The sequence below is a fragment of the Phoxinus phoxinus genome (genome assembly GCF_949152265.1).
Source record: "Phoxinus phoxinus genome assembly, chromosome: 21".
In the NCBI taxonomy this organism is placed as follows: domain Eukaryota; kingdom Metazoa; phylum Chordata; class Actinopteri; order Cypriniformes; family Leuciscidae; genus Phoxinus; species Phoxinus phoxinus.
In genome coordinates, this window is record NC_136896.1 from 146979 (window position 1) to 173955 (window position 26977).

The 26977-nt window shown below is 48.5% G+C and overlaps 1 protein-coding gene across 10 annotated transcripts in view; it reads right to left on the reverse strand.

The window, feature by feature from the left end:
• Positions 1-7959: 7959 nt before the first annotated feature.
• LOC306989371 (poly(ADP-ribose) glycohydrolase) overlaps positions 7960-26977 on the reverse strand; it is a 52485-nt gene continuing 33467 nt past the window's right edge. For all 10 annotated transcript variants that reach the window (XM_079595013.1, XM_079595020.1, XM_079595014.1 and 7 more), the window contains 10 exons: positions 19515-19669; positions 19088-19167; positions 18946-19006; positions 18795-18870; positions 16836-16983; positions 12636-12714; positions 12447-12555; positions 8815-8920; positions 8304-8432; positions 7960-8223 (listed from right to left, as the gene is read on the reverse strand). In XM_079595013.1, coding sequence (XP_079451139.1) covers positions 8117-8223; positions 8304-8432; positions 8815-8920; positions 12447-12555; positions 12636-12714; positions 16836-16983; positions 18795-18870; positions 18946-19006; positions 19088-19167; positions 19515-19669 — 1050 coding nt within the window. In that variant the 3' untranslated portion in view covers positions 7960-8116. The remainder of the gene's footprint in view (positions 8224-8303; positions 8433-8814; positions 8921-12446; positions 12556-12635; positions 12715-16835; positions 16984-18794; positions 18871-18945; positions 19007-19087; positions 19168-19514; positions 19670-26977) is intronic.

Genomic DNA, 26977 nt, shown 5'->3' on the forward strand with positions numbered 1-26977 from the left:
CAGTCATCTCTCCGCACACGACACACACTCATCTCTCCGCACACGGAACACACTCATCTCTCCGCACACGAAACACACTCATCTCTCCGCACACGAAACACACTCATCTCTCCGCACACGAAACACACTCATCTCTCCGCACACGAAACACACTCATCTCTCCGCACACGAAACACACTCATCTCTCCGCACACGAAACACAGTCATCTCTCCGCACACGACACACACTCATCTCTCCGCACACGGAACACACTCATCTCTCCGCACACGGAACACACTCATCTCTCCGCACACGACACACACTCATCTCTCTGCACACGACACACACTCATCTCTCCGCACACGAAACACACTCATCTCTCCGCACACGAAACACAGTCATCTCTCCACACACGACACACACTCATCTCTCCGCACACGAAACACAGTCATCTCTCCGCACACGACACACACTCATCTCTCCGCACACGAAACACACTCATCTCTCCGCACACGACACACACTCATCTCTCCGCACACGAAACACACTCATCTCTCCGCACACGAAACACAGTCATCTCTCCGCACACGACACACACTCATCTCTCCGCACACGAAACACACTCATCTCTCCGCACACGAAACACAGTCATCTCTCCGCACACGACACACACTCATCTCTCCGCACACGAAACACACTCATCTCTCCGCACACGAAACACACTCATCTCTCCGCACACGAAACACAGTCATCTCTCCGCACACGACACACACTCATCACTCCGCACACGACACACAGTCATCTCTCCGCACACGACACACACTCATCTCTCCGCACACGACACACAGTCATCTCTCCGCACACGACACACACTCATCTCTCCGCACACGACACACACTCATCTCTCTGCACACGACACACACTCATCTCTCCGCACACGAAACACACTCATCTCTCCGCACACGACACACACTCATCTCTCCGCACACGACACACACTCATCTCTCTGCACACGACACACACTCATCTCTCCGCACACGAAACACACTCATCTCTCCGCACACGAAACACAGTCATCTCTCCGCACACGACACACACTCATCTCTCCGCACACGAAACACACTCATCTCTCCGCACACGACACACACTCATCTCTCCGCACACGAAACACACTCATCTCTCCGCACACGAAACACAGTCATCTCTCCGCACACGACACACACTCATCTCTCCGCACACGAAACACACTCATCTCTCCGCACACGAAACACAGTCATCTCTCCGCACACGACACACACTCATCTCTCCGCACACGAAACACACTCATCTCTCCGCACACGACACACACTCATCTCTCCGCACACGAAACACACTCATCTCTCCGCACACGAAACACAGTCATCTCTCCGCACACGACACACACTCATCTCTCCGCACACGAAACACACTCATCTCTCCGCACACGAAACACAGTCATCTCTCCGCACACGACACACACTCATCTCTCCGCACACGAAACACACTCATCTCTCCGCACACGAAACACACTCATCTCTCCGCACACGAAACACAGTCATCTCTCCGCACACGACACACACTCATCACTCCGCACACGACACACAGTCATCTCTCCGCACACGACACACACTCATCTCTCCGCACACGACACACAGTCATCTCTCCGCACACGACACACACTCATCTCTCCGCACACGACACACACTCATCTCTCCGCACACGACACACACTCATCTCTCTGCACACGACACACACTCATCTCTCCGCACACGAAACACACTCATCTCTCCGCACACGAAACACAGTCATCTCTCCACACACGACACACACTCATCTCTCCGCACACGAAACACAGTCATCTCTCCGCACACGACACACACTCATCTCTCCGCACACGACACACACTCATCTCTCTGCACACGACACACACTCATCTCTCCGCACACGAAACACACTCATCTCTCCGCACACGACACACACTCATCTCTCCGCACACGACACACACTCATCTCTCTGCACACGACACACACTCATCTCTCCGCACACGAAACACACTCATCTCTCCGCACACGACACACACTCATCTCTCCGCACACGACACACACTCATCTCTCTGCACACGACACACACTCATCTCTCCGCACACGAAACACACTCATCTCTCCGCACACGAAACACAGTCATCTCTCCGCACACGACACACACTCATCTCTCCGCACACGAAACACACTCATCTCTCCGCACACGACACACACTCATCTCTCCGCACACGAAACACACTCATCTCTCCGCACACGAAACACAGTCATCTCTCCGCACACGACACACACTCATCTCTCCGCACACGAAACACACTCATCTCTCCGCACACGAAACACAGTCATCTCTCCGCACACGACACACACTCATCTCTCCGCACACGAAACACACTCATCTCTCCGCACACGACACACACTCATCTCTCCGCACACGAAACACACTCATCTCTCCGCACACGAAACACAGTCATCTCTCCGCACACGACACACACTCATCTCTCCGCACACGAAACACACTCATCTCTCCGCACACGAAACACAGTCATCTCTCCGCACACGACACACACTCATCTCTCCGCACACGACACACACTCATCTCTCCGCACACGAAACACACTCATCTCTCCGCACACGAAACACACTCATCTCTCCGCACACGAAACACACTCATCTCTCCGCACACGAAACACAGTCATCTCTCCACACACGAAACACACTCATCTCTCCGCACACGAAACACAGTCATCTCTCCACACACGACACACACTCATCTCTCCGCACACGAAACACACTCATCTCTCCGCACACGAAACACACTCATCTCTCCGCACACGAAACACAGTCATCTCTCCACACACGACACACACTCATCTCTCCGCACACGAAACACACTCATCTCTCCGCACACGAAACACACTCATCTCTCCGCACACGAAACACAGTCATCTCTCCACACACGAAACACACTCATCTCTCCGCACACGAAACACAGTCATCTCTCCACACACGACACACACTCATCTCTCCGCACACGACACACACTCATCTCTCCGCACACGAAACACACTCATCTCTCCGCACACGAAACACAGTCATCTCTCCACACACGACACACACTCATCTCTCCGCACACGAAACACACTCATCTCTCCGCACACGAAACACACTCATCTCTCCGCACACGAAACACACTCATCTCTCCGCACACGAAACACAGTCATCTCTCCGCACACGAAACACACTCATCTCTCCGCACACGAAACACACTCATCTCTCCGCACACGAAACACAGTCATCTCTCCGCACACGACACACACTCATCACTCCGCACACGACACACAGTCATCTCTCCGCACACGACACACACTCATCTCTCCGCACACGACACACAGTCATCTCTCCGCACACGACACACACTCATCTCTCCGCACACGACACACACTCATCTCTCCGCACACGACACACACTCATCTCTCTGCACACGACACACACTCATCTCTCCGCACACGAAACACACTCATCTCTCCGCACACGAAACACAGTCATCTCTCCACACACGACACACACTCATCTCTCCGCACACGAAACACAGTCATCTCTCCGCACACGACACACACTCATCTCTCCGCACACGAAACACAGTCATCTCTCCGCACACGACACACACTCATCTCTCCGCACACGACACACACTCATCTCTCCGCACACGACACACACTCATCTCTCCGCACACGACACACACTCATCTCTCCGCACACGAAACACAGTCATCTCTCCGCACACGACACACACTCATCTCTCCGCACACGAAACACAGTCATCTCTCCGCACACGACACACACTCATCTCTCCGCACACGACACACACTCATCTCTCCGCACACGAAACACACTCATCTCTCCGCACACGACACACACTCATCTCTCCGCACACGACACACACTCATCTCTCCGCACACGAAACACAGTCATCTCTCCGCACACGACACACAGTCATCTCTCCACACACGACACACACTCATCTCTCCGCACACGACACACACTCATCTCTCCGCACACGAAACACACTCATCTCTCCGCACACGAAACACAGTCATCTCTCCGCACACGACACACACTCATCACTCCGCACACGAAACACAGTCATCTCTCCGCACACGAAACACACTCATCTCTCCGCACACGAAACACAGTCATCTCTCCGCACACGACACACACTCATCTCTCCGCACACGACACACACTCATCTCTCCGCACACGACACACACTCATCTCTCCGCACACGACACACTCATCTCTCCGCACACGAAACACACTCATCTCTCCGCACACGAAACACAGTCATCTCTCCGCACACGACACACACTCATCTCTCCGCACACGAAACACACTCATCTCTCCGCACACGAAACAGTCATCTCTCCGCACACGACACACACTCATCTCTCCGCACACGAAACACACTCATCTCTCCGCACACGACACACAGTCATCTCTCCGCACACGACACACACTCATCTCTCCGCACACGACACACACTCATCTCTCCGCACACGAAACACACTCATCTCTCCACACACGACACACAGTCATCTCTCCGCACACGAAACACACTCATCTCTCCGCACACGAAACACACTCATCTCTCCGCACACGACACACAGTCATCTCTCCGCACACGACACACACTCATCTCTCCGCACACGAAACACACTCATCTCTCCGCACACGACACACACTCATCTCTCCGCACACGACACACACTCATCTCTCCGCACACGAAACACAGTCATCTCTCCGCACACGACACACACTCATCTCTCCGCACACGACACACAGTCATCTCTCCGCACACGACACACACTCATCTCTCCGCACACGAAACACACTCATCTCTCCGCACACGACACACACTCATCTCTCCGCACACGACACACACTCATCTCTCCGCACACGAAACACAGTCATCTCTCCGCACACGAAACACACTCATCTCTCCGCACACGACACACAGTCATCTCTCCGCACACGACACACACTCATCTCTCCGCACACGAAACACAGTCATCTCTACGCACACGAAACACACTTTTCTCTCCGCACACGACACACACTCATCTCTCCGCACACGAAACACAGTCATCTCTCCGCACACGAAACACAGTCATCTCTCCGCACACGACACACACTCATCTCTCCGCACACGAAACACAGTCATCTCTCCGCACACGAAACACACTCATCTCTCCGCACACGACACACACTCATCTCTCCGCACACGAAACACAGTCATCTCTCCGCACACGACACACACTCATCTCTCCGCACACGACACACACTCATCTCTCCGCACACGAAACACAGTCATCTCTCCGCACACGAAACACAGTCATCTCTCCGCACACGAAACACACTCATCTCTCCGCACACGACACACACTCATCTCTCCGCACACGAAACACACTCATCTCTCCGCACACGAAACACAGTCATCTCTCCGCACACGAAACACAGTCATCTCTCCGCACACGAAACACAGTCATCTCTCCGCACACGACACACACTCATCTCTCCGCACACGAAACACAGTCATCTCTCCGCACACGAAACACACTCATCTCTCCGCACACGAAACACAGTCATCTCTCCGCACACGAAACACAGTCATCTCTCCGCACACGAAACACAGTCATCTCTCCGCACACGACACACACTCATCTCTCCGCACACGAAACACAGTCATCTCTCCGCACACGAAACACACTCATCTCTCCGCACACGAAACACACTCATCTCTCCGCACACGACACACAGTCATCTCTCCACACACGACACACACTCATCTCTCCGCACACGACACACACTCATCTCTCCGCACACGAAACACAGTCATCTCTCCGCACACGACACACACTCATCTCTCCGCACACGAAACACAGTCATCTCTCCGCACACAAAACACACTCATCTCTCCGCACACGACACACACTCATCTCTCCGCACACGAAACACAGTCATCTCTCCGCACACGAAACACAGTCATCTCTCCGCACACGAAACACAGTCATCTCTCCGCACACGAAACACACTCATCTCTCCGCACACGAAACACAGTCATCTCTCCGCACACGAAACACAGTCATCTCTCCGCACACGAAACACAGTCATCTCTCCGCACACGACACACACTCATCTCTCCGCACACGAAACACAGTCATCTCTCCGCACACGAAACACACTCATCTCTCCGCACACGAAACACAGTCATCTCTCCGCACACGAAACACAGTCATCTCTCCGCACACGAAACACACTCATCTCTCCGCACACGAAACACAGTCATCTCTCCGCACACGACACAAACTCATCTCTCCGCACACGAAACACACTCATCTCACCGCACACGAAACACACTCATCTCTCCGCACACGAAACACAGTCATCTCTCCGCACACGAAACACAGTCATCTCTCCGCACACGAAACACAGTCATCTCTCCGCACACGGCACACACTCATCTCTCCGCACACGACACACAGTCATCTCTCCGCACACGACACACACTGGATGAGCCGTTATTCCCGGAGCTGGAGAAACTGCAGGATCCTTCAGCAAGGGTCAAAGCTTTACTGCGGGATTTACTGCAAAAGATCTGAGTCATTCGCCGTAGAAAGATTGAGATGTAAATCAAACGTTAAATCTTGAGTTTTATCAGACAGATCATTGTCTATTTTAAAATACTCTTCTTAGTAAGAGTAAGAAACTATTGAATTGGTAATGATTTAATCCATCTGTGAGACTGGTTGAGCTTCAGGCGTGTTTGACATTCATACTGACTGTGTGAGCTTCAAAGGTCAAACTCATTCAGGGACACACACCGAGCGCAGATGCGCGTTTGAAATCTGTGCGCTACAAAGCCTGGGTTCTGCCAGCGAGCGGCTCAGTCGATCAAACCCAGCGGGTCCGGCGGCTTTCATCTCTGGACCCGCACACGCAGAAGCACAACACACAGCTGACAAACTATTAAAACAGATTTATTGAGGCTCATTCAGTGATGTCAGAGGTACAGAAAACAATGCAGTAGTCATGTCAGAGCTGCTGGGGTCAGAAGTCAAGAGTCAGTCAGGGATCAGAGCTGCTGGGGTCAGGGGTCAGAGCTGCTGGGGTCAGTCAGGTGTCAGAGGTCAGAGCTTTTGGGGTCAGGGATCAGAGCTGCTGGGGTCAGAGGTGCTGCTGGGGTCAGAGGTACTGCTGGGGTCAGAGGTGCTGCTGGGGTCAGAGGTACTGCTGGGGTCAGAGGTACTGCTGGGGTCAGAGGTACTGCTGGGGTCAGTCAGGGGTCAGAGCTCTTGGGGTCAGTCAGGCGTCAGAGGTGGGAGCTGTTGGGGTCAGTCAGGGGTCAGAGCTGCTAGGGTCAGTCAGAGCTCTTGGGGTCAGTCAGAGGTCAGAGCTGCTGGGGTCAGAGGTTAGGGGTCAGAGCTGCTGGGGTCAGGGGTCAGAGCTGCTGGGGTCAGTCAGGCATCAGAGGTCAGAGCTTTTGGGGTCAGGGATCAGAGCTGCTGGGGTCAGAGGTGCTGCTGGGGTCAGTCAGGCGTCAGAGGTCATGGCTGTTGGGGTCAGAGGTCACGGCTGTTGGGGTCAGGGGTCAGAGCTGCTAGGGTCAGTCAGAGGTCAGAGCTCTTGGGGTCAGAGCTGCTGGGGTCAGTCAGAGGTCAGAGCTGCTGGGGTCAGTCAGGGGGTCAGAGCTGCTGGGGTCAGGGGTCAGAGGTCAGAGCTGCTGGGGTCAGTCAGGCGTCAGAGGTCAGAGCTTTTGGGGTCAGAGATCAGAGCTGCTGGGGTCAGTCAGGCGTCAGAGGTCAGAGCTGCTGGGGTCAGTTAGGGGTCAGAGGTCACGGCTGTTGGGGTCAGGGGTCAGAGCTGCTAGGGTCAGTCAGAGGTCCGAGCTCTTGGGGTCAGACAGAGGTCAGAGCTGCTGGGGTCAGTTAGGCGTCAGAGGTCAGAGCTGTTGGGGTCAGGGGTCACAGCTGTTGGGGTCAGTCGGAAGTCCAAGATCTTGGGATCAGAGGTCAAAGCAGCTGGGGTCAGAGGTGTTCAGAGAGGAAGCTGTAAAGTGTTTCCTGGGGTTTTGCTCTTGGTGTTTCCTTAATCACACGCTCATAGTATTGCTGCAACATGTTGAACACAGATCCTGCACGACAGAGGAGGAAAATTACTGATGAAATCCTGCACCAATATGATGTCCTGCATCCGATGCTCCTGTGACCTCACCTACGCTGGCGTGATGGTGTGTGAAGTGTTTGTGGATGCGGTGGACGTCTCTGAGCAGATCCGCATCTCCAAACGTGAAGTACATCAAATCACGCTCCGCTTCTGCTGCCGCCATCATCTGCAGAACAGCTACACACACACACACACACACACACACACACACACACACACACACACACACACACACACACACACACACACACACACACACACACACGCGCGCGCGCGCGTTGAGAACAGCCGATAGCAATAACAAATATCATCACAAACACTCTTCATCCGAATCTGTGTGAAGATCTGCTGAATTCTGAGTGAAGCCACACAGATCTGATGATGTCAGACGTGAGAATGAATAACAGTGTGTGTTGAGTCGTTTACTCTCTCATGAGAAACTGTGTGAGGATCAATAGAGGAGAGATGCTCTTCAGTAAACAAGAGTTTGTTTGTTTGTCCCTAATAACACGTGGCGTTTAGAAATATATAACTGTTGATTTAAGGCTTTCAGTCGAACCTTTGAGACGAGTGTCTCCTCCAAACGCTCCACATCCCCAGTTTCCCGTCGCAACGGCCGACAGATTCTCCGGCTCGACTCCAGGACGAGCGAAACCACAGAAGGCCTGATGGAGAGATGGAGAGAGAGAGAGAGAGAGAGTGAGAGAGAGTGAGAGTGAGAGAGAGAGAGAGAGGGGGGGGCGAGAGAGAGAGAGGGGGGGGGCGAGAGAGAGTGAGAGAGAGAGAGAGAGAGAGAGGGGGGGGGAGAGAGAGAGAGAGTGAGAGAGAGAGATGGAGAGAAAGTGAGATGGAGAGAGTGAGAGTGAGAGTGAGAGAGAGAGAGAGTGAGAGAGAGTGTGAGAGTGAGAGAGAGAGAGAGAGACAGAGAGAGAGTGAGATGGAGAGAGTGAGAGTGAGAGTGAGAGAGAGAGAGAGTGAGAGAGAGTGAGAGAGAGTGTGAGAGAGAGAGAGAGAGAGAGAGAGAGCATCGCTGAACCGGACCGAACTTCAGCTGAGTCTCATACAGTGAGCAGATCTTCACACTTATATCTGTAAGGATGTGTTTTATTATCTGTCCCTCGTGGATCAGTGATATTGAATGTCTCTGCAACAGATTCATTCACCATTTAAATTTAATGGACAATGCTAACAGCTCTACAATCTGCAATCAATCAATCATTAATGCTTATTTACTCTGTTTGTCCACAACAATACAAATATGAATTCATCATTAATTAGGTTTGAAAGGAAACGGCAATTAAAGTTTCTAGTGAAGTGCAGATTATCAAAGCGACACATCAAACACAGAAACAGACGCCCTGCTGTTCATCCACTCGCGTTAATAATGCAGGAATAAACCAGACCAGTTTACAGCTGCAAACTGAGTCTCGTCACAAGATCAGGGGCTTTATCTGTTATTGCACAGATGATGTGGGATATTTAGTGATTATGATGAGTTATATCGTGTGATTGACCTTGTTGGGTTCTCTGGTCATGTTATATCGTGTGATTGACCTTGAGTTCTCTGATCAAGTTATATCGTGTGATTGACCTTGTTGAGTTCTCTGGTCATGATATATCGTGTGATTGACCTTGTTGAGTTATCTGGTCAAGTTATATCGTGTGATTGACCTTGTTGAGTTCTCTGGTCAAGTTATATCGTGTGATTGACCTTGTTGAGTTCTCTGGTCATGTTATATCGTGTGATTGACCTTGTTGAGTTCTCTGGTCATGTTATATCATGTGATTGACCTTGTTGGGTTCTCTGGTCATGTTATATCGTGTGATTGACCTTGTTGAGTTCTCTGGTCAAGTTATATCGTGTGATTGACCTTGTTGAGTTCTCTGGTCATGTTATATCGTGTGATTGACCTTGTTGAGTTCTCTGGTCATGTTATATCATGTGATTGACCTTGTTGGGTTCTCTGGTCATGTTATATCGTGTGATTGACCTTGTTGGGTTCTCTGGTCATGTTATATCGTGTGATTGACCTTGTTGAGTTCTCTGGTCATGTTATATCATGTGATTGACCTTGTTGAGTTCTCTGGTCATGTTATATCGTGTGATTGACCTTGTTGAGTTCTCTGGTCATGTTATATCGTGTGATTGACCTTGTTGAGTTCTCTGGTCATGTTATATCATGTGATTGACCTTGTTGAGTTCTCTGGTCATGTTATATCGTGTGATTGACCTTGTTGAGTTCTCTGGTCATGATATATCGTGTGATTGACCTTGTTGAGTTCTCTGGTCAAGTTATATCGTGTGATTGACCTTGTTGAGTTCTCTGGTCATGTTATATCGTGTGATTGACCTTGTTGAGTTCTCTGGTCATGTTATATCGTGTGATTGACCTTGTTGAGTTCTCTGGTCATGTTATATCGTGTGATTGACCTTGTTGAGTTCTCTGGTCATGTTATATCGTGTGATTGACCTTGTTGAGTTCTCTGGTCATGTTATATCATGTGATTGACCTTGTTGAGTTCTCTGGTCATGTTATATCGTGTAATTGACCTTGTTGAGTTCTCTGGTCATGTTATATCATGTGATTGACCTTGTTGAGTTCTCTGGTCATGTTATATCGTGTGATTGACCTTGTTGAGTTCTCTGGTCAAGTTATATTGTGTGATTGACCTTGTTGGGTTCTCTGGTCATGTTATATCGTGTGATTGACCTCGTTGAGTTCTCTGGTCATGTTATATTGTGTGATTGACCTTGTTGAGTTCTCTGGTCAAGTTATATCGTGTGATTGACCTTGTTGAGTTCTCTGGTCAAGTTATATCGTGTGATTGACCTTGTTGGGTTCTCTGGTCAAGTTATATCGTGTGATTGACCTTGTTGAGTTCTCTGGTCATGATATATCATGTGATTGACCTTGTTGAGTTCTCTGGTCATGTTATATCAAGTGATTGACCTTGTTGAGTTCTCTGGTCATGTTATATCGTGTGATTGACCTTGTTGAGTTCTCTGGTCATGTTATATCGTGTGATTGACCTTGTTGAGTTCTCTGGTCAAGTTATATCGTGTGATTGACCTTGTTGAGTTCTCTGGTCAAGTTATATCGTGTGATTGACCTTGTTAAGTTCTCTGGTCAAGTTATATCGTGTGATTGACCTTGTTGAGTTCTCTGGTCAAGTTATATCGTGTGATTGACCTTGTTGAGTTCTCTGGTCATGTTATATCGTGTGATTGACCTTGTTGAGTTCTCTGGTCAAGTTATATCGTGTGATTGACCTTGTTGAGTTCTCTGGTCAAGTTATATCGTGTGATTGACCTTGTTAAGTTCTCTGGTCAAGTTATATCGTGTGATTGACCTTGTTGAGTTCTCTGGTCAAGTTATATCGTGTGATTGACCTTGTTGGGTTCTCTGGTCATGTTATATCGTGTGATTGACCTTGTTGAGTTCTCTGGTCAAGTTATATCGTGTGATTGACCTTGTTGAGTTCTCTGGTCAAGTTATATCGTGTGATTGACCTTGTTGAGTTCTCTGGTCAAGTTATATCGTGTGATTGACCTTGTTGAGTTCTCTGATCATGTTATATCAAGTGATTGACCTTGTTGAGTTCTCTGATCATGTTATATCAAGTGATTGACCTTGTTGAGTTCTCTGGTCATGTTATATCGTGTGATTGACCTTGTTGAGTTCTCTGGTCAAGTTATATCGTGTGATTGACCTTGTTGAGTTCTCTGATCATGTTATATCAAGTGATTGACCTTGTTGAGTTCTCTGGTCATGTTATAACAAGTGATTGACCTTGTTGAGTTCTCTGGTCATGTTATATTGTGTGATTGACCTTGTTGAGTTCTCTTGTCATGTTATATCGTGTGATTGACCTTGTTGGGTTCTCTGGTCAAGTTATATCGTGTGATTCACCTTGTTGAGTTCTCTGGTCAAGTTATATCGTGTGATTGACCTTGTTGAGTTCTCTGGTCAAGTTATATCATGTGATTGACCTTGTTGAGTTCTCTGGTCATGTTATATCATGTGATTGACCTTGTTGAGTTCTCTGGTCATGATATATTGTGTGATTGACCTTGTTGAGTTCTCTGGTCATGTTATATTGTGTGATTGACCTTGTTGAGTTCTCTGGTCAAGTTATATCATGTGATTGACCTTGTTGAGTTCTCTGGTCAAGTTATATCGTGTGATTGACCTTGTTGAGTTCTCTGGTCATGTTGTCAGGGAGAAACTGCTGCAGGAAGTTCCTGTAATGCAGGGCGTCGATGGCGACGACCTCCGTGACCCTGCGCTGCCAGTTGTCCCTGCGGACACACACACACACACGCATCAGCATCTCTGAGAACACACACTCACAGTCAGACGAGTCGCACTTTGGCATCACCTTGGCGTCTGGTCGTCATGGTTACCGTCCCATCGATAGGTGTGTGAGTATCCAGAGTATCTGCTGAACTGCTCTGTTCCTGTTAATACAAGAGATCATCAGCCCATGTAGGAACATGGTACAACATAGCTGAATAACGACTATAACGTATTTAGAGCAGATTATACATTCAGAATTGATGAAATTTACAACATTGACAGTTATTCTCCTGTTTATTACTGTGAAGCACTGTCTATGACAATGGGAAACCTGTCTGAAAACAGTCATTATGAAACTATATGATGATATCTAGGTGAAAGAGTCTCTATGTGATGGGATTTATCTGACCTTGGTGACGTGAGGCCGCTAGCAGACGGTCGGTTAAGCCAGTCTGTCTGCTTCCTGACCTGAGCCCCAGATTCATGTTTGAGCTCTAAGACTATGTGCCAAATTACTAGAGAGAAGAGGAGCACCATCCCAGGAGGGATGAATACCATCTCTTTTCAACAGGTCAGGTCTGCCCCAAAAACTTTTCCAATTGTCTATGAACCCTATATTATTCTGCGGACACCACTTAGACAGCCAGCCATTGAGTGAACACAATCTACTAACTATCTCATCACACAGGAAGTGGGCCAGAGCAAATTACATTGTCTGACATCAAACTTATCTGACTGTTATCAGTTTGTAGCAGTAAATGAAGAGATGTCTTATCGATCACAAGTTCAGTATGGAGTACCACAAGGCTCAGTATTAGGACCGTTGCTGTTCACTCGGTACATGCTACCCTTAGGAGATATCAGGAAGCATGGCATTAGTTTTCACTGTTATGCTGATGATACTCAGCTGTATATTTCTTCAGTTTCTGACAAAACTTACCAATTCACAAAATTAACGGAGTGCATTGCTGATATAAAAAACTGGATGACTAGTAATTTCCTACTACTAAATTCTGAAAAAACTGAGATTCTAATTATTGGACAAAAAACTTCCACACGTAATAATCTAGAGTACTGTCTAACACTTGATGCTGCTCTGTTAAGTCTTCGTCGTCGGTTAGGAACCTGGGTGTGTGTGTGTGTGTGTGTGCTCTTTGATACCAATCTTTCATTTGAAAGTCACGTGTCTAGTATCTGTAAAACCACATTTTTCCATCTTAAAAATATATCTAAATTACGTCATATGCTCTCATTGACAAATGCGGAACAGTTAGTTGATGCGTTCATGACCTCAAGGCTAGATTATTGTAATGCTCTACTGGGTGGTTGCCCTGCACGCTTAACACACAAACTACAGCTGGTTCAAAAAGCAGCAGCTCGAGTTGTTACCAGAACCAGGAAGTATGACCATATTAGACCGGTTCTGTCAACACTGCATTGGCTGCCTATTAAATATTGTATAAAATATTGCTGATTACTTACAAAGCACAAAATGGTTTAGCTCCGCAGTACTTGAGCAAACTCTTAACACGTTATAGTCCTTCACGTCTACTGCGATCTCAAAATTCTGTCCGGTTGATAATACCCTAGAACAGTGGTTCCCAAGCACGTTCCTGGAGGCCCCCCAACACTGCACATTTTGAATCTCTCCTTTGTCTGACACACCCATCTCAGGTCTTGGAGTCTCTACTAATGAGCTGATGATCTGTATCAGGTGTGTTTGAGAAATGCAAAATGTGCAGTGCTGGGGGCCTCCAGGAACATGGTTGGGAATCACTGACCTAGAATATCAGATATGACTGCTGCCTATAGATCCTTTCTCTATTTGGCATGGATACGCAGAAACGACTAAAAATTTTGTATTATGCTGCCAGACAAGTGATTTGTTGAGGTAAATTTATAAAGACAGACTACACACGCCTGCGCAAAAATATATTATTACGCGCATACCTATAGACTGAACACATAATATGCATGTGTATAATAACACACACACACGCGACAGTCGATCACCTGACGTCGAGGAACTGAGAGTCTAATCGGATCAGAGACTCCTGGCAGCAGCAGCGGCGGGTCCGTCCGGCATCGACCCGAACAGCAGAACCGCAGATAAGCTCATTGTCTTTATTGGAGAGGAAATGAGATAAACGCATTCCTGCTGGGAAGAATTCCTGCTCATGTGACCTTCAGAAGGAGTCTGGGCTTTGTGTGTTTCTGAAGCGATGCTGGAGTCTCTGACAGATTAAAGGTCACTGATGCATCTCATCTGAGCATCGGCTAAACTGAGCACTGGTCCCTCGAGAACATCATCATCATCATCATCACAGTCTCAGGCTTAATGTCAGGCCTTTGTCTCAAACACCAGCTTTATTCAGAGACGGACTGCGATTAAAACGATTCAAATCATATTCTGGAGATTCAGAGAGACTTTACAAACAACGATCTGCTGCCGGACCCGTGTGTGTGTGTGTGTGTGTGTGTGTGTGTGTGAGCTGAGGAGAAACAGCAGCTCTAATGATTCCTGCAGCGACTGGGACGTTCCTGTCGTGAGTGTGTGTGTGTGTGTGTGTTTGTGTGTGTGAGCTGAGGAGAAACAGCAGCTCTAATGATTCCTGCAGCAGCTGGGACGTTCCTGTCGTGTGTGTGTGTGTGTGTGTGTGTGAGATGAGGAGAAACAGCAGCTCTAATGATTCCTGCAGCAACTGGGACGTTCCTGTCGTGTGTGTGTGTGTGTGTGTGTGTGTGTGTGTGTGTGTGTGTGTGTGTGAGATGAGGAGAAACAGCAGCTCTAATGATTCCTGCAGCGACTGGGACGTTCCTGTCGTGAGTGTGTGTGTGTGTGTGTGTCCTGGCTGCAGATCCGCATCGGTGAGTCACTGATCTCCATCTCTCACTGAAGCCTGACAGGGCAGACGCTCCGCAATCAGCCGCAATTCAATTAACCGAAGCCACTTTGGCAAATTTCTGTACAGCTACAAGAAGATCCATTTTACCCATCGATGTCTGAGAGCCGAGCAGGGAATATGATTTTAGAGATAGAGGGGGGGGGAAGAGAGATAGAGAGCGAGCGAGAGAGACGCTGTAATAGAGGAGATGTCGTGGCCCGGTACATTAGCATTAGTCCAGCGACTCCACTCGGCTCTTAGAGCCGTAATTAATTCTGCAGGACCATAATAAAGTTAAGAGCTGTAAGTGGCGGGAGGGGGGCGGGGCCTGAAGGTGACTCCATGGAGACGAGTTGACGGGGGGGACGGGGCCTGAAGGTGACTACATGGAGACGAGATGACCAGGGGGCGGGGCCTGAAGGTGACTACATGGAGACGAGATGACCAGGGGGCGGGGCCTGAAGGTGACTACATGGAGACGAGATGACCGGGGGGCGGGGCCTGAAGGTGGGCCTCAAGGCCCAGAATACTGATCAGAGGAAGAGGACAACGAGTCCTTTTGCTACTCAGTCGATGCAGAGGCCGAAACAGGCCCGTTGTGTGTGTGTGTGTGTGTGTGTGTGTGTGTGTGTGTGTGTGTTAATGCTAACGATTCTCAGCGCTACATTAGTGCAAACGCTTGCCTTCTAGCGTTTCCTATTTCAGAACACGTCTGTGATGAAGAGCAGGAGATGAAGCGTTACGAGTTACATTGCTGATGTGTGTGTAGCTGACTGAACAATCTGAGGACACTGAGACACACACACACACACACACACACACACACATGTCAGAAGACACTGTAACCTTTACGAGCACTTAAGAAATGAAGGATTTTTGCAGACAGCAGCATTCTGGAACATCAACCCAAACTTCTTTCTTACACCATTTCAGTGATTAAGAGAAAGTGTTTAAACAGCTGAGGAGAACGCGGCTCATGAGAACACACACGCCGCTCTCACGGTCACTGATACGCATACGGGTTCAGATCACGCTGAGAACGCAGCACATGTAAGTAAAAACTTTGAAATATCAGCCAATTTTCCTGGAACCATTCATCACAGTTCCATTTTAGTTGTAGCAGGAGGAACCCTTTCAAACTACATGTAAATGGGAAAAAATACAAAATAAAACCCTGATCATTGCTAACACAAATGTCAGAAGACACTGACGGCCTTTACGAGCGCTTCAGAAATGAAGGGTTTTTGCAGAACGTCACCATCACATGCAAGCGTCAGTGACAGACAGCAATCAGACACACAGACCGAGTCTCAGCGGGTCTGAAGGTTCGAGTGCTGATTACAGTCTGAACACACACTCCACAGGGGTCTCAGCGGGTTCTTCTGTGTGTGTTCTACCTGTGATGATCAGACACTCGTTGTCCTCCAGAGCTTCAGTGAAGAGGCGAGCCGCGATCAGCTCCGGGTTTATCAGGAAACGGATTTCCTCCTGAACCAGACCAGAACCAGTCACTCCCCCCCCGACAAACCTGTTGGCAAAGTCCACCTGCAGAAAACACACACACACACACGGTGACACATCAATGTCAATTTTCATTGGTGAGGCGTGTGGTGATGCGTGTGGTGATGCGTGTGTGAGGCGTGAGCTGATGCGTGTGGTGATGCGTGTGGTGATGCGTGTGGTGATGCGTGTGTGAGGCGTGAGCTGATGCGTGTGGTGATTGGTTGTGGTGATGCGTGTGGTGATGCGTGTGTGAGGCGTGAGCTGATGCGTGTGGTGATGCGTGTGGTGATGCGTGTGTGATGTGTGTGGTGAGGCGTGTGGTGATGCGTGTGGTGAGGCGTGTGGTGATGCGTGTGTGTGTGAGGCGTGTGGTGATGCGTGTGTGATGCGTGTTCTGATGTGTGTGGTGAGGCGTGTGGTGATGCGTGTGTGATGCGTGTGTGTGTGAGGCGTGTGGTGATGCGTGTGTGATGTGTGTGGTGAGGCGTGTGGTGATGCGTGTGTGATGCGTGTGTGTGTGAGGCGTGTGGTGATGCGTGTGTGATGCGTGTGTGATGTGTGTGGTGAGGCGTGTGGTGATGCGTGTGGTGAGGCGTGTGGTGATGCGTGTGTGATGCGTGTGTGTGTGAGGCGTGTGGTGATGCGTGTGTGATGCGTGTTCTGATGTGTGTGGTGAGGCGTGTGGTGATGCGTGTGTGATGCGTGTGTGTGTGAGGCGTGTGGTGATGCGTGTGTGATGCGTGTGTGTGTGAGGCGTGTGGTGATGCGTGTGTGATGCGTGTGTCTGTGAGGCGTGTGGTGATGCGTGTGTGATGCGTGTTCTGATGTGTGTGGTGAGGCGTGTGGTGATGCGTGTGGTGATGCGTGTGGTAATGCGTGTGTGATGCGTGTGTGTGTGAGGCGTGTGGTGAGGCGTGTGGTGATGCGTGTGTGTGTGATGCGTGTGTGTGTGATGCGTGTGTGTGTGATGCGTGTGGTGATGCGTGTTCTGATGTGTGTTCTGATGTGTGTGGTGATGCGTGTGGTAATGCATGTGTGATGCATGTGTGATGCGTGTGGTGATGCGTGTGTGATGTGTGTGGTGATGCGTGTGGTGATGCGTGTGTGATGCGTGTGGTGATGCGTGTGGTGATGCGTGTGTGATGCGTGTGGTGATGCGTGTGTGATGCGTGTGGTGATGCGTGTGGTGAGGCGTGTGTGATGCGTGTGGTGATGCGTGTGGTGATGCGTGTGGTGATGCGTGTGGTGATGCGTGTGGTGATGCGTGTGGTGAGGCGTGTGTGATGCGTGTGTGTGTGATGCGTGTGGTGATGCGTGTGTGTGTGATGCGTGTGGTGATGCGTGTTCTGATGTGTGTTCTGATGTGTGTGGTGATGCGTGTGGTAATGCGTGTGTGATGCGTGTGTGATGCGTGTGGTGATGCGTGTGTGATGTGTGTGGTGATGCGTGTGGTGATGCGTGTGTGATGCGTGTGGTGATGCGTGTGGTGATGCGTGTGGTGATGCGTGTGTGATGCGTGTGGTGATGCGTGTGGTGAGGCGTGTGTGATGCGTGTGGTGATGCGTGTGGTGAGGCGTGTGGTGATGTGTGTGGTGATGCGTGTGTGATGCGTGTGGTGATGCGTGTGTGATGCGTGTGTGATGCGTGTGGTGATGCGTGTGGTGATGCGTGTGGTGAGGCGTGTGGTGAGGCGTGTGTGATGCGTGTGGTGATGCGTGTGTGATGCGTGTGTAATGCGTGTGGTAATGCGTGTGATGCGTGTGTGATGCGTGATGCGTGTGCTGATGTGTGTAGTGTGGTGAGGCGTGTGCAGATGCATGTGTGTGATGCGTGTGTGTGTGTGTGTGTGTCACCTGCAGCATGCCGTAGCCCTGCTCCTCTATGGTTCCATCACAGCGGATGTGAAGCTTGCTGAACTGCTTCTCTGAGCTAAAAACCACATCAAGAGCGTTGATTAGCTTGTGGGAAATGAAAAGGCTCTGAGTGTGTGAAGATGAATCTCACCTGGACCATGGGGGCGGACGCTGCAGACACTGTCTGGTGTACGTTATGAGACCGGTGGGCCCTCGGGAACAAAACACACAACAAACGGAGTTAGTCACCGATCCGTGAGAGTGACGCTTGACACACGCAAAGTCAAACTCACTGCGCTGCGTGATCCGCTTAAAGTAGCACAGAAGAGTTTTGAGTTTCTGCTGTTTGCTCGGGGACGAACCTTCAAACAACCTACAAAACACACAGACCAGATCATATGGAAGACTGCATCTCATATTTCATATTCTGATCCACAATGACAGTCACAGTTGAAGAGCGATGCGTTTGGAGACACAAACACTAACAACTTAAACTCACAGAAAACGTGTCAAACGTCTCTTGCATCACTTCGCACTCTAACCAAAATTTCATGTCAATGTATGTAATTATTATTTGGTTATATATTAGGCAGTCGTGTCACATTCAGTCAGGTTTCAGTAGAGATCTCAGTCATTTCCATCGAGTCACTCTTTTCAAACACCCATCATCCTCTCACACGAGCCTCTGCACGCATGCTGTTCGGATCTGAGGTTTCGCACCTGTTGAAGTTGATGTCAGGATAGTTCCTGAACTCCGTCCTGCGAGAGTTGCGTCGAGGGAAAGTGCAGAAGAAGGCGTTCGCCAGCAGACACGAGACCTGCTCCTGCGAGAGCGTGATGGAGCCGCAGCGCTGAGCGCTCAACAACGGGATCGGCTACACACGCACAACAAGAGAGATATTTTTAACAACAAACATCTCAAACACTAAAAAAATAAAATGCTCTTGACTTTATTGGCAAAGGCGGCTGCAATACAAAGTGTTCTCATTGGTGGAGGATCAGTGGGTGGAGACTTGATCAACCAATCAATGAGCGCTGGAGTGTTCGTTCTGGAAGCTCTGGTGTGTTTCGTGTGTGATTGAGTGATGGAGGTTCTGGTGTGTTTCGTGTGTGATTGAGTGATGGAGGTTCTGGTGTGTTTTGTGTGTGATTGAGTGATGGAGGTTCTGGTGTGTTTCGTGTGTGATGGAGGTTCTGGTGTGTTTTGTGTGTGATGGAGGTTCTGGTGTGTTTTGTGTGTGATTGAGTGATGGAGGGTCTGGTGTGTTTTGTGTGTGATTGAGTGATGGAGGTTCTGGTGTGTTTTGTGTGTGATTGAGTGATGGAGGTTCTTGTGTGTTTTGTGTGTGATTGAGTGATGGAGGTTCTGGTGTGTTTTGTGTGTGATGGAGGTTCTTGTGTGTTTTGTGTGTGATTGAGTGATGGAGGTTCTGGTGTGTTTTGTGTGTGATGGAGTTTCTGGTGTGTTTCTGTGTGTGATTGAGTGATGGGGCTCTGGTGTGTTTTGTGTGTGATTGAGTGATGGAGGTTCTGGTGTGTTTTGTGTGTGATTGAGTGATGGAGGTTCTGGTGTGTTTTGTGTGTGATTGAGTGATGGAGGTTCTGGTGTGTTGTGTGTGTGATTGAGTGATGGAGGTTCTGGTGTGTTTTGTGTGTGATTGAGTGATGGAGGTTCTGGTGTGTTTCGTGTGTGATTGAGTGATGGAGGTTCTGGTGTGTTTTGTGTGTGATGGAGGTTCTGGTGTGTTTTGTGTGTGATTGAGTGATGGAGGTTCTGGTGTGTTTTGTGTGTGATTGAGTGATGGAGGTTCTGGTGTGTTTCGTGTGTGATTGAGTGATGGAGGTTCTGGTGTGTTTTGTGTGTGATTGAGTGATGGAGGTTCTGGTGTGTTTCGTGTGTGATTGAGTGATGGGGGCTCTGGTGTGTTTTGTGTGTGATTGAGTGATGGAGGTTCTGGTGTGTTGTGTGTGTGATTGAGTGATGGAGGTTCTGGTGTGTTTTGTGTGTGATTGAGTGATGGAGGTTCTGGTGTGTTTCGTGTGTGATTGAGTGATGGAGGTTCTGGTGTGTTTTGTGTGTGATGGAGGTTCTGGTGTGTTTTGTGTGTGATTGAGTGATGGAGGTTCTGGTGTGTTTTGTGTGTGATTGAGTGATGGAGGTTCTGGTGTGTTTTGTGTGTGATTGAGTGATGGAGGTTCTGGTGTGTTTTGTGTGTGATGGAGGTTCTGGTGTGTTTTGTGTGTGATGGAGGTTCTGGTGTGTTTTGTGTGTGATGGAGGTTCTGGTGTGTTTCTGTGTGTGATTGAGTGATGGGGGCTCTGGTGTGTTTTGTGTGTGATTGAGTGATGGAGGTTCTGGTGTGTTTTGTGTGTGATTGAGTGATGGAGGTTCAGGTGTGTTTTGTGTGTGATAGAGTGATGGAGGTTCTGGTGTGTTTTGTGTGTGATTGAGTGATGGAGGTTCTGGTGTGTTTTGTGTGTGATTGAGTGATGGAGGTTCTGGTGTGTTTTGTGTGTGATTGAGTGATGGAGGTTCTTGTGTGTTTTGTGTGTGATTGAGTGATGGAGGTTCTGGTGTGTTTTGTGTGTGATTGAGTGATGGAGGTTCTTGTGTGTTTTGTGTGTGATTGAGTGATGGAGGTTCTGGTGTGTTTTGTGTGTGATGGAGGTTCTGGTGTGTTTTGTGTGTGATGGAGTTTCTGGTGTGTTTCTGTGTGTGATTGAGTGATGGGGCTCTGGTGTGTTTTGTATGTAATTGAGTGATGGAGGTTCTGGTGTGTTGTGTGTGTGATGGAGGTTCTGGTGTGTTTTGTGTGTGATTGAGTGATGGAGGTTCTGGTGTGTTTCGTGTGTGATTGAGTGATGGAGGTTCTGGTGTGTTTTGTGTGTGATGGAGGTTCTGGTGTGTTTTGTGTGTGATTGAGTGATGGAGGTTCTGGTGTGTTTTGTGTGTGATTGAGTGATGGAGGTTCTGGTGTGTTTTGTGTGTGATTGAGTGATGGAGGTTCTGGTGTGTTTTGTGTGTGATGGAGGTTCTGGTGTGTTTTGTGTGTGATGGAGGTTCTGGTGTGTTTTGTGTGTGATGGAGGTTCTGGTGTGTTTCTGTGTGTGATTGAGTGATGGGGGCTCTGGTGTGTTTTGTGTGTGATTGAGTGATGGAGGTTCTGGTGTGTTTTGTGTGTGATTGAGTGATGGAGGTTCAGGTGTGTTTTGTGTGTGATAGAGTGATGGAGGCTCTGGTGTGTTTTGTGTGTGATGGAGGTTCTGGTGTGTTTTGTGTGTGATTGAGTGATGGAGGTTCTGGTGTGTTTTGTGTGTGATTGAGTGATGGAGGTTCTTGTGTGTTTTGTGTGTGATTGAGTGATGGAGGTTCTGGTGTGTTTTGTGTGTGATGGAGGTTCTGGTGTGTTTTGTGTGTGATGGAGTTTCTGGTGTGTTTCTGTGTGTGATTGAGTGATGGGGCTCTGGTGTGTTTTGTATGTGATTGAGTGATGGAGGTTCTGGTGTGTTGTGTGTGTGATGGAGGTTCTGGTGTGTTTTGTATGTGATTGAGTGATGGAGGTTCTGGTGTGTTGTGTGTGTGATGGAGGTTCTGGTGTGTTTTGTGTGTGATTGAGTGATGGAGGTTCTGGTGTGTTTCGTGTGTGATTGAGTGATGGAGGTTCTGGTGTGTTTTGTGTGTGATGGAGGTTCTGGTGTGTTTTGTGTGTGATTGAGTGATGGAGGTTCTGGTGTGTTTTGTGTGTGATGGAGGTTCTGGTGTGTTTTGTGTGTGATTGAGTGATGGAGGTTCTGGTGTGTTTTGTGTGTGATAGAGTGATGGGGGCTCTGGTGTGTTTTGTGTGTGATGGAGGTTCTGTTGTGTTTTGTGTGTGATTGAGTGATGGAGATTCTGTTGTGATTTGTGTGTGATGGAGGTTCTGTTGTGTTTTGTGTGTGATTGAGTGATGGAGGTTCTGTTGTGTTTTGTGTGTGATTGAGTGATGGAGGCTCTGGTGTGTTTTGTGTGTGATAGAGTGATGGGGGCTCTGGTGTGTTTTGTGTGTGATGGAGGTTCTGTTGTGTTTTGTGTGTGATTAAGTGATGGAGATTCTGTTGTGTTTTGTGTGTGATGGAGGTTCTGTTGTGTTTTGTGTGTGATTGAGTGATGGGGGCTCTGTTGTGTTTTGTGTGTGATGGAGGTTCTGTTGTGTTTTGTGTGTGATTGAGTGATGGAGGCTCTGGTGTGTTTTGTGTGTGATTGAGTGATGGAGGTTCTGGTGTGTTTTGTGTGTGATAGAGTGATGGGGGCTCTGGTGTGTTTTGTGTGTGATGGAGGTTCTGTTGTGTTTTGAGTGTGATTGAGTGATGGGGGCTCTGTTGTGTTTTGTGTGTGATTGAGTGATGGAGGTTCTGTTGTGTTTTGTGTGTGATTGAGTGATGGAGGTTCTGTTGTGTTTTGTGTGTGATTGAGTGATGGAGGCTCTGGTGTGTTTTGTGTGTGATAGAGTGATGGGGGCTCTGGTGTGTTTTGTGTGTGATGGAGGTTCTGTTGTGTTTTGTGTGTGATTGAGTGATGGAGGTTCTGTTGTGTTTTGTGTGTGATGGAGGTTCTGTTGTGTTTTGTGTGTGATTGAGTGATGGGGGCTCTGTTGTGTTTTGTGTGTGATGGAGGTTCTGTTGTGTTTTGTGTGTGATGGAGGTTCTGTTGTGTTTTGTGTGTGATGGAGGTTCTGTTGTGTTTTGTGTGTGATTGAGTGATGGGGGCTCTGTTGTGTTTTGTGTGTGATGGAGGTTCTGGTGTTTTTTGTGTGTGATTGAGTGAAGGGGGCTCTGGTGTGTTTTGTGTGTGATTGAGTGATGGGGGCTCTGGTGTGTTTTGTGTGTGATTGAGTGATGGAGGTTCTGGTGTGTTTTGTGTGTGATTGAGTGATGGAGGTTCTGGTGTTTTTTGTGTGTGATTGAGTGATGGGGGCTCTGGTGTGTTTTGTGTGTGATTGAGTGATGGGGGCTCTGGTGTGTTTTGTGTGTGATTGAGTGATGGAGGTTCTGGTGTGTTTTGTGTGTGATTGAGTGATGGAGGTTCTGGTGTTTTTTGTGTGTGATTGAGTGATGGGGGCTCTGGTGTGTTTTGTGTGTGATTGAGTGATGGAGGTTCTGTTGTGTTTTGTGTGTGATGGAGGTTCTGGTGTGTTTTGTGTGTGATTGAGTGATGGAGGTTCTGGTGTTTTTTGTGTGTGATTGAGTGATGGAGGTTCTGGTGTGTTTTGTGTGTGATAGAGTGATGGGGGCTCTGGTGTGTTTTGTGTGTGATAGAGGTTCTGGTGTGTTTTTGTGTGTGATTGAGTGATGGGGCTCTGGTATGTTTTGTGTGTCATAGAGTGATGGAGGTTCGGGTGTGTTTTTTGTGTGATTGAGTGATTGAGTGATGGAGGTTCTGGTGTGTTTTGTGTGTGATGGAGGCTCTGGTGTGTTTTGTGTGTGATTGAGTGATGGAGGCTCTGGTGTGTTTTGTGTGTGATTGAGTGATGGAGGTTCTGGTGTGTTTTGTGTGTGATTGAGAGATGGAGGTTCAGGTGTGTTTTGTGTGTGATTGAGTGATGGAGGTTCTGGTGTGTTTTGTGTGTGATTGAGTGATGGAGGTTCGGGTGTGTTTTGTGTGTGATTGAGTGATGGAGGCTCTGGTGTGTTTTGTGTGTGATAGAGTGATGGAGGCTCTGGTGTGTTTTGTGTGTGATGGAGGTTCTGGTGTGTTTTGTGTGTGATTGAGTGATGGAGGTTCTGGTGTGTTTTGTGTGTGATAGAGTGATGGAGGCTCTGGTGTGTTTTGTGTGTGATTGAGTGATGGGGGCTCTGGTGTGTTTTGTGTGTGATTGAGTGATGGAGGTTCGGGTGTGTTTTGTGTGTGATTGAGTGATGGAGGCTCTGGTGTGTTTTGTGTGTGATGGGGCTCTGGTGTGTTTTGTGTGTGATAGAGTGATGGAGGTTCTGGTGTGTTTTGTGTGTGATAGAGTGATGGAGGTTCTGGTGTGTTTTGTGTGTGATAGAGTGATGGAGGTTCTGGTGTGTTTTGTGTGTGAAGGAGGCTCTGGTGTGTTTTGTGTGTGATAGAGTGATGGGGGTTCTGTTGTGTTTTGTGTGTGATGGAGCTTCTGGTGTGTTTTGTGTGTGATAGAGTGATGGGGCTCTGGTGTGTTTTGTGTGTGATGGAGGTTCTGTTGTGTTTTGTGTGTGATTGAGTGATGGAGGTTCTGTTGTGTTTTGAGTGTGATGGAGCTTCTGGTGTGTTTTGTGTGTGATAGAGTGATGGAGGTTCTGGTGTGTTTTGTGTGTGATAGAGTGATGGAGGTTCTGGTGTGTTTTGTGTGTGATGGAGGCTCTGGTGTGTTTTGTGTGTGATAGAGTGATGGGGGCTCTGGTGTGTTTTGTGTGTGATGGAGGTTCTGTTGTGTTTTGTGTGTGATTGAGTGATGGAGGTTCTGTTGTGTTTTGTGTGTGATGGAGCTTCTGGTGTGTTTTGTGTGTGATTGAGTGATGGAGGTTCTGGTGTGTTTTGTGTGTGATTGAGTGATGGAGGTTCTGGTGTGTTTTGTGTGTGATAGAGTGATGGGGCTCTGGTGTGTTTTGTGTGTGATTGAGTGATGGAGGTTCTGGTGTGTTTTTGTGTGTTATTGAGTGATGGGGGCTCTGGTGTGTTTTGTGTGTGATTGAGTGAGGGAGGTTCTGGTGTGTTTTTGTGTGTGATTGAGTGATGGGGGCTCTGGTGTGTTTTGTGTGTGATTGAGTGATGGAGGTTCTGGTGTGTTTTTGTGTGTGATTGAGTGATGGGGGCTCTGGTGTGTTTTGTGTGTGATTGAGTGATGGAGGTTCTGGTGTGTTTTGTGTGTGATTGAGTGATGGGGGCTCTGGTGTGTTTTGTGTGTGATTGAGTGATGGAGGTTCTGGTGTGTTTTGTGTGTGATTGAGTGATGGAGGCTCTGGTGTGTTTTGTGTGTGATTGAGTGATGGAGGTTCTGGTGTGTTTTGTGTGTGATTGAGTGATGGAGGTTCGGGTGTGTTTTGTGTGTGATAGAGTGATGGGGGCTCTGGTGTGTTTTGTGTGTGATTGAGTGATGGAGGTTCTGGTGTGTTTTTGTGTGTGATTGAGTGATGGGGCTCTGGTATGTTTTGTGTGTGATAGAGTGATGGAGGCTCTGGTGTGTTTTGTGTGTGATTGAGTGATGGAGGTTCGGGTGTGTTTTGTGTGTGATAGAGTGATGGGGGCTCTGGTGTGTTTTGTGTATGATTGAGTGATGGAGGTTCGGGTGTGTTTTGTGTGTGATAGAGTGATGGGGCTCTGGTGTGTTTTGTGTGTGATTGAGTGATGGAGGTTCTGGTGTGTTTTTGTGTGTGATTGAGTGATGGGGCTCTGGTGTGTTTTGTGTGTGATTGAGTGATGGAGGCTCTGGTGTGTTTTGTGTGTGATTGAGTGATGGAGGCTCTGGTGTGTTTTGTGTGTGATTGAGTGATGGAGGTTCTGGTGTGTTTTGTGTGTGATTGAGTGATGGAGGTTCGGGTGTGTTTTGTGTGTGATTGAGTGATGGAGGTTCTGGTGTGTTTTGTGTGTGATAGAGTGATGGAGGCTCTGGTGTGTTTTGTGTGTGATTGAGTGATGGGGGCTCTGGTGTGTTTTGTGTGTGATTGAGTGATGGAGGTTCTGGTGTGTTTTGTGTGTGATTGAGTGATGGAGGTTCGGGTGTGTTTTGTGTGTGATTGAGTGATGGAGGCTCTGGTGTGTTTTGTGTGTGATTGAGTGATGGGGGCTCTGGTGTGTTTTGTGTGTGATTGAGTGATGGAGGCTCTGGTGTGTTTTGTGTGTGATTGAGTGATGGGGGCTCTGGTGTGTTTTGTGTGTGATTGAGTGATGGAGGTTCGGGTGTGTTTTGTGTGTGATTGAGTGATGGAGGCTCTGGTGTGTTTTGTGTGTGATTGAGTGATGGGGGCTCTGGTGTGTTTTGTGTGTGATTGAGTGATGGAGGCTCTGGTGTGTTTTGTGTGTGATTGAGTGATGGAGGCTCTGGTGTGTTTTGTGTGTGATTGAGTGATGGAGGCTCTGGTGTGTTTTGTGTGTGATTGAGTGATGGGGGCTCTGGTGTGTTTTGTGTGTGATTGAGTGATGGAGGTTCGGGTGTGTTTTGTGTGTGATTGAGTGATGGAGGCTCTGG